Raw genomic sequence first — 13,933 nt, forward strand, 5'->3', positions numbered from 1 at the left:
TACTGTATGATTTCATTATTAGATATGAATGTAACATTTATTTAGACTGTGCTATCCTTTGTGTTAGGCTAACTACTAAATTTTTTCGATTTCGAGTAATCTGCACCTAACCCTATTTTCTCCATAAGCCCTGTTATTTCTATTACGCGATTTTCTATAACACGATATTTTACAAGAACACAATTATCGCGTTATAGCAGAACTACCTGTACAGTATATCCTGTCTGCTGCCTCCAGCATCAGGTTTCTTACATGTGTCACAGGTAAAACTTGTAACTATACAGAGGACACAACTGGAGTCAGCAGCAGTATATTATGTTTGCTGTTGATACTGTATATAGCAAAGAATGATCTGGATACCATTTTATTACTCATTAAAGTTATATTTTAATATTAAACTGTTTTACTGAGCATGTCATAAAAAAAAAGGACATTACCTTGTAGATGCATCCATCCAGCTGAAATATGTCCACCACCATCTTCTGGAATGGACAGTCCGGCATGGGGATGAGTTTGAGCGGCTGAGAGGGCATGTGCCTCTCACATGTGAGGCTGGAGGATCTGTGGTACTGGAGATCCCCGTTCATGCCAGGCCAGTACATGGTCTGCTTGGCCCTCCACAGCATCAATTTGACTCCTTGGTGCCCGGTGTCTCAGTTCTTCGGGGATCGCAAGCCTAATGTGCTCCTCACCAAATATGTATGTCACTAGGGTATCTGTAACTGCTAACCTGTCCATGATAGCGAAGTACGGGTGCAAGCATGCCACCTCCCGGGCTTTGTTGGCCGGCCAATCACCTGCGGCCACTCTGCTGAGGAGCAGCTGTTAAGCCGGGTTGGCTGTCAATGACTGACGATCCATGTGTGATAGCATCCAGGCTCGGCTGCAACTGTGGCAGCAACCATGCTGCTGGCCAACTCCTCATAGCAGTAAAGGTCCTCCTAGGTCAGCAAAACTGTCAAGGCAGGGTAGCGGGATAACATGTCGGAGGCACAGTTCCTCTTGCCCGGCAGGAACTTGATGGTGAATCTCTAATGCAGTGTCTTTTCCTTAAGCGTGAATAACCTTGGGTTCAACATGTCCTTCAGCTCCTTTCCCAAACAGCTTGACCAGCGGTCGGTATTCCATCACTAACGACAAATTTCTCCTAAAGAATTCTAACTTGTCTGTACAGTACATAATAAAAAAAAAACTATATGTGAATGGCATCATTACAGTATTAACATTTGTAAAATAACTTGACATAAGAACCATACAGTTCACTTGCCAATGAATGTAGTCAACTTGAATTTGAACATGTGTTCAGTGGATCTTGGGTCCATAATCCTGTGATATCAGGTATATTACAACACATACATGGGCTAAAGGCAAAATCATAATATACGGTATACAAAACCCTTCAAGATACAAACAAGATACACTGTACCAATAACTGTAAGAGCCCACATTAAACATCCATTAAAAAGTTGGAGTACAATATGATTTAAAATATACTGTACAGTATTCAGAATACTGTTGGGAAGGTGCCCTGACCATCCTTATTTGGCAAAAAATGTCAGTTGTTTTTTAAAGCTTAATCAGAGAGTAACCCTGTTTAGTGTGACACAAACACACATTAAAACCTCATACTATCCACTGAGCTGGATACACTAAAGCATTATGTACTTGATATTTAGGACATTTTTTTTTTTTTTTTATTAAAGAAAGCTCCCTGGTTATTATTAAACATTTCCCATATAGGTTTTACACCAACTTGTTTGTATAAACCATTACCATACTGCACAGTTTGACATGATGACTCATAATCCCTATGAATGTCCACTACAAACTATACATAGTAAGTGAAAGGTTTAGCATCTGCGGAATACGGTCTCTCTCGGTTTCCTTGGGGAGAATAAGGCTTCTCTCGGTTTCCTTGGGGAGAATAAGGCTTCTCTCGGTTTCCTTGTGGAGAATAAGGCTTCTCTCGGTTTCCTTGGGGAGAATAAGGCTTCTCTCGGTTTCCTTGTGGAGAATAAGGCTTCTCTCGGTTTCCTTGTGGAGAATAAGGCTTCTCTCGGTTTCCTTGTGGAGAATAAGGCTTCTCTCGCTTTCCTTGGCGAGAATAAGGCATCTCTCGGTTTCCTTGTGAAGAATAAGGTCTCTCTCGATCCATGGGTAAAGAATGGTTCCTTTTCTGACTTGCTGGTAGAGGATAGGGTTCTTCATCACCTCTCTGGTGACTTGATGGTGGAGAAAGGCGTCTTCGTTGACCTTGTGGTTGAAGACGTGCCTCCTCCTTACCCTCGATTAGGTTCACGCGTGGAAATTTCTCTGCAATTAGGAAATGTTAAGGATTGCTGAATTTAGTGATTATTTATTCACTTGTGTGTGAAGAAAACATTTTATAGTGTGTCTGTGGGTTAACAAATCAGTAGGGTCATGGTAACTTTGAACTCTCAAACTAACAGAATCTTCAAGTGCACCGGGGAAAAATGTACAGGATATTAGGTTTAGGGTGTTCATAAATGGCATGATACTAATTTAAAGTTCACAGACACAATATAAATATCTTGGTTACACACACACACACACACAGGGTCGGTGAACATAATTGTGCTAAATTTAAACCTCTATGATTCCTTCAAGTTATCACTAAAGTGACAAGAATGTGTCAGAATAAGAAAACCAAAGTTGAGGCAAAGAATACCTGACATAAGTAGTGATGTTACATAATAGAGTTATTTAGAGTCTGGCTATTAGCACTATATTGTCTCACATTACTATTTAAGTTAAACCCAGAATATAAGTGTGTATGAGTATTGTATTTCTACTGATTATACTACTTTTACTGTATTCTCTGATCCATATAAAAAAATTTATGGGAAATACAATCAATGTATTCTGGGCTTTACTATGGTTTAGGAGAGGCAAACATAACAGTGAAGCTTCTGCACTGTGGATAAGAAAGATGAAAATATTTAGTTGTGTGATAAGAGTTGGGTATAATATATAATCGCAACATTTTAAAGAGATGCAGCTTGTATGTTGTTGGAAAGATAGGAGATCAGATTTAATCTCGAGAAGTACAAGGACTGTCAGAAGTGAATGATGATGAAATATGACAAAATGGAACCAGTGACTCTTTTTAGACAGGAGACAAGCACCATATCTACATGTTTACTGCATCCATACCAGAACTACTCAGCCTAAATTTAAATGTCTCTGGTGCAGTTAATGACATGTTAAAAAGGTTTCTGAGGTTGAATATAAGAGCAAAACTTACTCATGCATATGCATCCCTAAAGTACTCACTCAGGTTGCTCATATTGGAAGGTCTAGATTTCTCATCCCAAGGTTTTTGGTAGCCAGGATGTTTATCATAGTGTGGACTGTCATTATATTGTGGCATTCTAGATGGATCCCTGATGGAGGAGGATCTTACAAAGCCTGGCTCTGGTTCTTGGGTGCGGAAATTTTGTAAAGAGTCGTGTCGTCGGTGAAAAGGTTTAGATGGAACTTCTGGGGATCTGTCTCTTTTATGTGCATAGCCATCATCAGGAATGTAAAAATTTTGGACAGGGGCTGCAGGAAATACTGGATCATTGCGGATCATCTTAGAATTCCTTAAAGCATTGACAACAGGCTCAGGTACAGAGGCTGGATTGGCACGCATGCCCTCCAGGTCGTGTGGGTTATCAGGTTGGAAGTTTGAGTTGAGATAGGTGAAGGGACGTTGTTCTTTAGGTGCTGGTGGTCTCCTTGGAAGTAGAGGCCTGAGAGGGAAGAATAAAACTAATATTTAGTACAGGAGTGTAGCTTACCAGGTTGGATAAAGAAGATACTGCAAACAGAGATCTATGAAGAATATTTTGGACATTTCTAAATTATATTTTGGAAATTTAAGAACATGAGTAAATATGATAAAGCATTAAACTTCCAGTACTTTATGCTTCTGTATTAACAATTAGATTTTGTAGTAGTTATACAAGGATTGATCTGAATGGTAATGCTAAATAAATCTTTTGTGAAGCATTAATCTATGACACGACACAGTAACTTAACTTTTATGAACATCTGTAAAATTTAATATGCAGTAAATAATTTGTTATATACTTCAAATGTTACACTACTGTTTATGGACAAAAAGTTATCTCACTTATGGATGAAAATATTTATTATTCTAAGCTATCATTGACATTAAAGTATTATACGTAATTCCTCTTAAAACTGCGATCTACAATTCAGCTTCTAATCAAGTTTGTTTTACTCACTCCTAAATTATATTGTCTAGTAAAATAACTGATTTACATTATCTTTCTCATAAATGTTTTCCTTGGTATTTTGGTAATGGTGAAGCAGAGGGCTAACACCACGAGGAATTGTTCGATTACGTTCATTTTTTCATAGATGTTCTTTGGATGATAGTATATACTGTAATAGTAATGGTATGACAACTTTTTATATTAATTGTAAGTATTTTCTTTTAATTTTTAATTTTTCTCTATCTACAATCATAAATCACCCAATACTACTTGAACAAGGAACTGTCCACACATGGGTCCAGTCAAGTGAAACTAGAGAATAAGGAAGCTCTTTATGTAAAACAGAAAGTCTGTAGCATAATTAAGTGCAGGATATGATAACAATTGTGAAAGTTGGCTGGAAACACTCACGGTTGTAAGATTACTGGAGCTGCCTGCACACCCGCAAAGGCCCTGTTGTCCACTCCAGGTTGGCTGTTTTGTTGCCACTGTTCTTGTTGTACCATCTGCATATGCTGCTGCTCCTGTCTTACTTCTGCGCGTGCTGCTGCATCTGCTGCTGCTGCTGCTTGCGAAACCGCCATGGCCTGTTTTCTGTCTTGTTTCTGTTGTATAGTCGATGTCAAAAGTCTTGAACACTTAGCAATACCTGGCATCTACTTCTGAGTTATACATATATGATTGGGATATATTAATTACACTACTTATCATCACATATTATGCCTGAACCACAAAATGGGATAAAATTCTCCTTAATACATAAGATCTTCCGGTACTTACTGTACATGTCAAATACTGTCAAGTGTTCAAGACTTTTGACCCCGACTGTACATCAAATTGATGTAAGCGTGGACACACATTTCTATTCATAGGGAAGTAAAATACTGTACATCATGACTGTTGGTTTTGCTGTCTAAAGTAAGGTTCCTGTCATTATGTTTTTTTTGTTTTGTTTCATACAGTTTGTGTCCAGTGTGCATGGTCTCTTATCATTCCCTGACATCATCCACCAAATTATGACAAAATTTCATCAAAGCAGTCACTGTTCAATCCAATTTTTATGTAGTTTCTCTTGAGCCTTCACACAATCACCTGCAGTATCATCAGTCTCCCTTACCAGCATATCATTGATCAGAAATTCGAAATGGTTGTCATTTCACTGTACTAGATTCATTAGGTTGAGGAGGTAGCAGCCTGCACAGTAGGAGATAGGGTTTAACCAAATACAAACAAATAAGGAGGGGAAAAGTGAAACAAAGAAGGCAAAGAAGATATTTTGTGATAGGGCAGTCTCACTGTGGTCATCTCTCTTGGGAGCTCCCCAAGAAAGCGAGGTAATGTACACATCATTATATGTACACCTACCAGTAGCTATAAACCTTTTTTGTGAGTTTCTTCAACCTCTCAAATCTTTCTCACATAATCTTTTCTAAGTCTGTCTTCAAAACTTTTTGAGCCCCACCTTTGAAGTAAGGAACATTTTCCACTGCAAAATTTACTGTACAGTAATAAGTTCTCAGTGTATAACAATATGGAATAGTATCTGATAGAAAATAAAAAATGTCTTTGGACAGTAACTCACATTAAATTCATCTAAGACTCCTTCTGGTGATGATAAACAATATTTTTCCTCTTTGCAACAGTTCTCAGATATTCTCAGATGCCAGAAATATATAGATTAAAGCTAAAGATAATATAATACAATATTTATAGACACCTACTAACTATGGATAGTTTCTGATGCTGCTCTTATTTGTTGATAAAATTAAATTACTACAAAACCATCCTCAAATATTCTTCAGGAGGCACTAAAGCCTCCTGACGAAGTTAATATATGGCGTCCCTTCTGCAATGAACTTCTGTAGCCCACCGTGTAATTTTAATTAGTTTTTGTGGTCTATTAAGGTTTAATGGGAAACCTTAAACTTACTGGAATGCATCTACTAAAATCTGATTTGATTAATACATGTAAAGGCAGTGAGAAGTACAATTAGGAACCTGTAAATTAATTATATGTGAATCATTTTAATAAAACGAAGCTGTGCTGAGTGAAGCACACATGCAGAAGTGAAATACACGTACCTTGGTACATTTTAATTTTTGAAAGTACAGCACTGTATATTAATTTGATATTCCATCATGCATAGAATGTCTTGAAACTTGCAAAGATCATAAAACTAACGAGAAATTAAGAATGACTGACCCTCTTCAGTCGAGTTTGTTTGGATCTCTTATGGTAAGATTTGCAGAAAGAGTTGAAGGCAGTGGCTAACTCCTCTATGTTGGTGACCCATAAGAAGAACAGTCGGAAGTACATAGAGAGGATCCAGACCATCGTGGTACTGTACCCACCACCTTTTATCTCATCCTGAGAAAAATACAAAGTTATGTTCTCTCACATAGTCTGACATTCTCTCTAAGGGTGTCACACAGGTCCAGCCTCATAAGGTACAGTATATAATATCTTTAACCCCATTTTTCTTACTGTTTACCAAGAAAGCCATTAAAAGAATACTGTAGTGCCATTGGGTTTTATTTTCCCTGGAAGAAGAAAAATGGGTTTAATATATATAGTTCTATGAAACCAGACTTGTGAGACACACTATATATAAAATCATATTCAGGAGATATTTTCATTTCAAACAATAAACTACTGTAAAGAGTATAGTTAATCCAGTACTAACTATGACATCCTCAATGAAGAAGACAGAGACAGCAAGGTCCATGATAATGAGTGTGAGGGTGATGAGAATCCAGGGAAGGTAGAGCACCCACTGTTTCCTGGCATTCCCTGCAACACAACCTTAGCTTAACTTTCCTCTCTTTAGCAGGAATGTTTTTAGGAATAAAGCCTGATCATTGCAAAGAACATACAGTATATGTTAGCCAGAATCAGATGATCAGACTGTTTAAAAAAATACCCTGTATCAGCTTTCTCCTGTAGCAACATATGATCATTGCATCTTTAACTACAGTAGGTTAACTCAAATTGACTAAAGAGACAAACTAACTAACTTACCATAGAACAAGATGAGACATGTTATAAACCATGCAGAGTGGAGGCTTAAGTATGTGATCTGGTAGCTGTAGTTTGCCTCAACACTGGTCTCATGTCTCCTGTTGCCCAGAGGAAAGAGTTGGTTGATCCAGTCTGGAGGTTCATAAGTGAAATTGCCGACACTAGGGCATTTTTCACCATCTGTATAAAATAAGGTAAATAGTTATCAAGAGTAGGTGGTAAGAGCACATGCATAAATTACCTGCACATAAAATAGGTTCGGACTTACTCACTGACACTCGACCACATGTTTCTTGCTAGACAGAATTCATACCGGTCCTCGAGACAACTGCCCAATTCAGATCTAAGATCAGAATGATACTTGGCTTTATTATTCTTGTGTATGACAGTCAACCCCAGCATTTTATGAAGGATTAAAATGTAAAGGATGATCCATAGCCAAACTATAGTAGGATTACACCAATATGTGTATCCATCAAATGTTAAAGTAACCTGGGAATAAATGTGACCTACACAGTTGAGGTTCACTTTGCTCTACACATACACACACACACACTCTATCTCTCTGATACTCACCATAAAAGTACCAGGCCCAGAATTTGTCAAAGCCGATGGGGGGTCTATCTTCAGGAGGAGGGATGATACAGTTGTTCATACAGATGAGCACCAAGTTCAGGACCCCAAATGCCACTGCCTCCACCTGAAGCAAGAGACAGAGTTGTAGTCATCGTCGTCTTACTGTGTTATATATGAATTCTTTACAATGCATTAATGTTATTTTAAATGTCACCTAAGAATCAACCAGCATATTATGCATTATATGTTATCAGCCTTGGTTGCTATAAAGCTGAAAATTGTTATTGTGACTTGTGCCGACTTTTTATCTGGTGTCTGATAACGTTTATCCACTGATTAGCTCCAAGTGAAGATAAATAACCTAAAACGATGACTCGCAGTCCGCCTCTAAGTTTTATCCACTCTGCCTAGGAGTCGTTCGTGGTTTACCAAGATCCTTGTTATGATGTTGTTACTTTAATACTATCACAACCCACTCCTTTAATCCTTCAGTTCTCTACTTGTTCACCACATGAGTCATCAATGGGAGAGCCAACATAACATAAGTCAGAACCAGTTTTTAAAAGTGTGTGTAAAATTAAGTTAAAATCTAATGAATTTCACTTGAACTCCCATTTAGCTGTGAAACATAGTGGTTGTGGGACCTAATTGTATGATGACGGTGTGTCAGTTACTCACCCATGGAGCAGTGGAATCTGACACACTACCCAACTGACACCCTGACCTGTTTTAGCTTTCCTCATGTGTGTAACATCACAAAAAACCTACCTTTAGCTACAAAACCTCAGCACTTTTTTAACAGAATGAAGTAGTATATGGGCATTAGAGCCTCTGACTAAAGGAAATCGTCTAATTTGGAGGATCTTTTATGACAATATATATGTGCAAAATATAACAGTCTTGCAAACACCGTAACTGTGGCTCCCGAAGCTCTTTTTGCTCCTACTTACATTATTAAAACAATAAAAACTAAAATAACTTTATAAACTATCATTTGTATTTTATATTTTGTTTTTCTTTCTTTAATTTAACAAAGTTGACATTAATATTATTGTGAATCTTTCTAAAACCCACTTCATTGCTATCACAGACAGGTGAGATTATAACCTTCGAACCACCTTAAGATTAGTATTTTTATATACATTATATACAGGTATTAAAATGCTTAATGATTGTTCCACATTCAGTACAGCAATAACCATATTATATATTCTATATTTAGTGCAGTAAGTTTATGTATTTTATATTTGTGTAAATAAAATATTAAAAAAAAATTATGACTTCTATTATCCTGTAATATAAGTCTATATACAAAGATTAGGATGCTAAATTACACCATCTTCAACCTCAGATTATTTCCTAAGATTCAGTGCAAATGGCGTGAAAGGGTTCGCTACGCTCGCCAGACTTCTCAGTAATTTGGAATCCCCCCCCCTACTCAATTTCTGGGTGTGCCCCTGACCATTATGGCATCAGTTTCACAATTAGATTTTATTGTATATAAATGTGTTTGTTTGTTTCATTGTCAGTTTAAAGACAAATTAGATCACCTGAAGTTTAGTCTCCCACTTACTTTGATCTTAAAATTTTAACCACTTGAACACTAAACTAACCAAATATAATTTTATATAATCTAATCTACCCCCCTGATCTGAAAATTTTGATGTTAGAATCATTGAGAATTGAGACTTGTTGAGGTGGGGTGAGGCATGTACTCACGGCTGTAAAGATGGCGGTGATGTAGGTCCTCTTGTAGGGATCACAGCAACACTGTTGTAACATCTTGACTGTGTCTATTAGTATTTGGTTCTGGGCTACTTGAAGTCACACTTAGGCTTAATTTTCTTCACGTCACACTTTTACTGTAATGAACTCGGGTCACGTCTCGTGGGTCCACAAGTGTTCAGATTTAACACTAAGAACAGTTAGGAATTCTAGTTGTACTTAAAGGCACCTGTTGTTGCCTTTCAATTTGGGATTATGAAGAACTGGGGATTACTTGTATTAACCTTTATAGTCAGAGTTGCCAAGTTATGGGGGCCACACTTTTATAAGGGTCTAGGACCTTTGTGGGGCCACATTGCTGCTGAAGTCGTGCCACCACGAGCTGATAGCATGGCAGTCACATGATGTCATGAAGTATCACTCTCTCGTTCTGCTGTGGCAACACTCCTGTAACATTACAAAATTCTGAGGTTATTGTAACAAATGATAATACAGTACTGTATTTTCCTTATCTGTAAACTGACATAACAGTATTATTGTACTACTTTACATTAGCTTTTCCTTTTATAACTACCTACTGCAACAGTGTTATTTCTGTCATCTTATAAGGATTGGTGATTCTTGGCTAGCATGTTTCTGTTGTTATGAGTGTTAATAAAACAGTACAAAGGAACAGTTTTCATGGAACATTCGGCTTATAATCGCACTAACTTTTTTTAGAATTTGTTTAATAATAAGTAGATATAAATATGAATAATGAAAATGAGTTTCTTGTATATTTTTCTTATTATCAAACTACAGTATAGTATACAAAATGTTACATGTAATGAACAAATTTTGGTACACAGATCACCACACGAAAGAGTTAAACAACGGTGTCATTGGGATTTGTGCAAAGAAAATACAGTACACCTTAACTTTGTTGCAGGAACTACCTTAAATTTGACATGCACAACACTCCTAGTTAGCTCAGAGGGAGATGGGGGATCTCTCCATTGAACATTCCAATATCATCAAAAAGACTAGATCATTTTAGAAAACATCCCACATTGCCTTTAGTATTAGAGTACCAGAATGCATCTTACTGTGTTGCTCAGACCAAAACACCAACCTGAATTGTCCCGCTCCCTTCCAGCAATGTAAATAATCTTTCAAGAGGAGACAAGTGCCGAGAATGATATCTGAATCGATATCGAGTTGTCCAAGTACGGTTTGTGTTGATGGTCAGGTTATCTTCCCTCTTATTTCAAACCAACATGTCCAGACTAATATTTATCGTGTCATCTTCCTTACATAATATTATGACGTCAGTTGCACTTCATCAATTTCCACAAATGGCTAGTCTCATATCACCGGTGACGATGTAAGATCCATTAACCCCTTCTAGGGATGCCACTTTTAATATTTCATTTGGCTAGCACCCGCCGATATTACTCAACCCAGAGGGGATCCTGTACGCAAGTGCTTAAGATGGAAATTTCGTAGCAAATATTACGTTGTACTTGAAAGAAAAACTATGATTCAAACGGAGAGAAGCTAAGGGAAAAATATGTAAAATTTAGTGTTCAATTCTTTGATCACAAGAGGACGTTTGTCAGGGTGTTGACTATCACTAAATGATTGGCTAAGGCTATAGTCCATAAAAAAAAAAAATGGTTATCAGAAAACCTTATCAGCACATTGACGTTGGTGGACCTAGTTAAGCTGAGTAGAAAACATAGCTGCTGTTGGTGATAAAAGTTAATAGGACCATTGAAAAGTGTTGGGAACTCCATTATTTACTCTTAAATATACAATTCATTTTGTCTGTCAGGCAAAGAGGTTTGGGGTCAGGCATTAACGATAAAACTTTACAAAACCTTCCATCTTGGTAGAGTTCATGAAAGGTACAGTACAGTACAGTACTTACAAAACTGATCCACCTCAGGGAATACCAGCAGTCTAAGCACAGGTAATGAATGAAGACGCAACTCTAAAATGCCTATTGGTGCTCTAGCATATGCACATTACAGAGGCAGATCCCATATATCTTCAGCTGCTTTATCAATAATATACACATAACAATGATAAGGTTCAGAGAAACTAGTAATTACACTATACGACATGGGTGAAGTCACAAACACAATGAGTCTTTTTGAACATTAGATTGTTCGGGATTAAGTGTGGGTGACGTAGACAATAAATGGACAAAGTACATCAACACCATTACGGAAGCTCACCACTACTTTTTACCTGAGGCTATACCCAACTGACCTGCCCTGTGTCATATCTTTGAGTTAAAATGACTTATGAAGCAGTGAAACAGGGCCTTTTATTTCAAAATAAACAATCACTGCAAGGTCCAGCATAACAATTATTCGCAAAATACCCGCTGTAAAAAGTCTTACTGTCCAGCCAAACGTCAGCACATTGAAGCAAAGCAACATAGGTCATTAGTATGTTAAACTCATTAGATAAAAGATGCATTCCCTCACCTCCCTTTGCCATTTGACCAATAATGAAGTGGCCAAACAAACTAACAATTATTTTGCTCACACAAGACACACACTGGTAGACACAAGACACACTGAGGAACATTGGGCACACTGACCTCTGCTTTGTGGTTGGGATGGTTGTAGCTGTAGTAGGTTGCAGGTAGTGTGTGCTGGTTGTTATGTGTGGTACATACATCTTCTCACTTATCAGTATACATATGATAACAGATAAGACACATCGCTCACCTTATCAGTCCATTTTTTCTTTTTCAAGTGGCTGAGCAACATTGAGATAATGCGCACACTAAATAGGGAAAACCGCCAATTAAACTTTAAAATGCACTGGATGTTTTTGGCAACTAGGGATAACTTTTTGTTTTTTAATTCTACAACTTAATGGGAATTAATTTACATATATTAAAATGGCCTTACTCAGTGCTGTAATAACATTCACATCAGGTTATTCCAGGAATTCACAATCCTTAATCTAAATTCTACAACGAAGTTAGCCCCGACAATTTCCTGTACTTGTGGGTTCTTTAATTTAAGGGTGTGAGCCTGAGTGGGGCAGCAGTCCACTAGCTCCAGATATGCACACATTACTGAATAATATTCTCTGAGTGCTTATAATCATCCCTTTCCCTTCTATAGTACACACTGCAATTAAAGATGTCATCACTTTGCTAAGACATGTGGTATTCTTCTGTACTATTCGATGACCAAAGTGCATTATCCTGAATTAGGAACATTGAATGTAAGCATTCATTCTTGTGACCACACTTGAAGCTGATAGAGATTATCATGCAAGCCTTCACAGTCAGTTAGATTTTTAGTTTCTCTAAACACTTGTAGGCAAGAAGGAACAGCATCTGCCGAGTCATTTAGGGAACAAACATCAGTCTAAGCAGAACCTTGAGATACATCACTTGTCAATTTGTGTCAGTCTTGCATTGTGTACTGTCATATGAAAATCACTTGTCTATGACAGGTCATTTCTAGTATTTTGTACCCTTTCAATTTAAGTTTTAGGCTTCATGAGGATAACTGGCTAATGCCTAAACAAAGTCAAGGAATATGTCAAGGAATATTTGCAACTTATTCTAGCATCTGTGGCCACATATCCAGTACAGTACAGTACCTCCAGCAGCTATGCTGAAGTTGTTCTTTTGTAAACGGTTCATGTAAGATGTTCTCTAGTACAGTACCCTGTACTGTACTATAACAAGCCAGTTATTATTCCTACAATGGACATTGCTCACCTTTAATCTGACTCAAATATGCTAATTTCCAGTCGTCTGGGGATCTTTTGCCCGTCCATACTACCGTGGAACAAGATACAGGGCCCGTACTAAGGTTTCTGAGAGTATACAGTACAGTACTTTACATTATCATAAACACTCTGGGATACACACTACAGTATAACCGCAGTTATCCGGCACCTATGGGGATTGAGAGGTGCCAGAGAAAGAGATTTTTCCGGAATGACATCATGGCACACACAGAGTAGCAGTCACATGTCCGAGTCAGCTGGTTGTACTGTCATGTCACCTAGAGGATGGTTTGAGTGTGGAAGGAGCTATTTTTTGTACATAAAATATAGCAATAGTAATAAACATGGCAGCTCCTCCCCGTTGCATTAATATTCAAACTTATGATTTTAGTTGATTTGGGATGAATATATATTTTTATTTCCTTTTGGTGCCAGTTAGTTAAATCTGCCAGTTTCCTGGACTTCGGATAACCAGGATTCTACTGTATAAGTCAGGATTTTTATATACCATGAGTTTTTATAAATTGGTTTGATACATCACCAGAGAAATCTGTACACTGTACCTCACAATGATTTTCTCTCCTTAGCTCGGTAGGTTATTTGTATCTTATCTTGTAAACTGAGC

General features: G+C 37.5%; 1 protein-coding gene across 4 annotated transcripts; it reads right to left on the bottom strand.

The window, feature by feature from the left end:
- Window positions 1–351: 351 nt before the first annotated feature.
- Window positions 352–12,305, bottom strand: LOC121864150. 4 transcript variants are annotated; one of them, XM_042363114.1, is made up of 9 exons: window positions 12,155–12,305; window positions 9,849–10,011; window positions 7,840–7,963; window positions 7,264–7,443; window positions 6,929–7,035; window positions 6,448–6,612; window positions 4,656–4,849; window positions 3,295–3,755; window positions 352–2,313 (listed from the first exon to the last, which is right to left on the bottom strand). In XM_042363114.1, exons 3-9 carry the CDS (start codon window positions 7,916–7,918, stop codon window positions 1,829–1,831), a joined length of 1,671 nt encoding a protein of 556 aa, XP_042219048.1. In that variant the 5' UTR covers window positions 7,919–7,963; window positions 9,849–10,011; window positions 12,155–12,305; the 3' UTR covers window positions 352–1,828. The 4 variants fall into 4 exon arrangements, with proteins under 4 accessions (XP_042219048.1, XP_042219045.1, XP_042219046.1 ...); XM_042363111.1 differs by having other exon boundaries at window positions 9,559–10,011; window positions 12,155–12,303; XM_042363112.1 differs by lacking the exon at window positions 12,155–12,305 and adding an exon at window positions 12,039–12,128 and having other exon boundaries at window positions 9,559–10,011.
- Between the last annotated feature and the right edge of the window lie 1,628 nt (window positions 12,306–13,933).

The sequence above is a fragment of the Homarus americanus genome, unplaced genomic scaffold, assembly GCF_018991925.1.
Source record: "Homarus americanus isolate GMGI-L3 unplaced genomic scaffold, GMGI_Hamer_2.0 scaffold26351, whole genome shotgun sequence".
Taxonomy (NCBI): Eukaryota; Metazoa; Arthropoda; class Malacostraca; order Decapoda; family Nephropidae; genus Homarus; species Homarus americanus.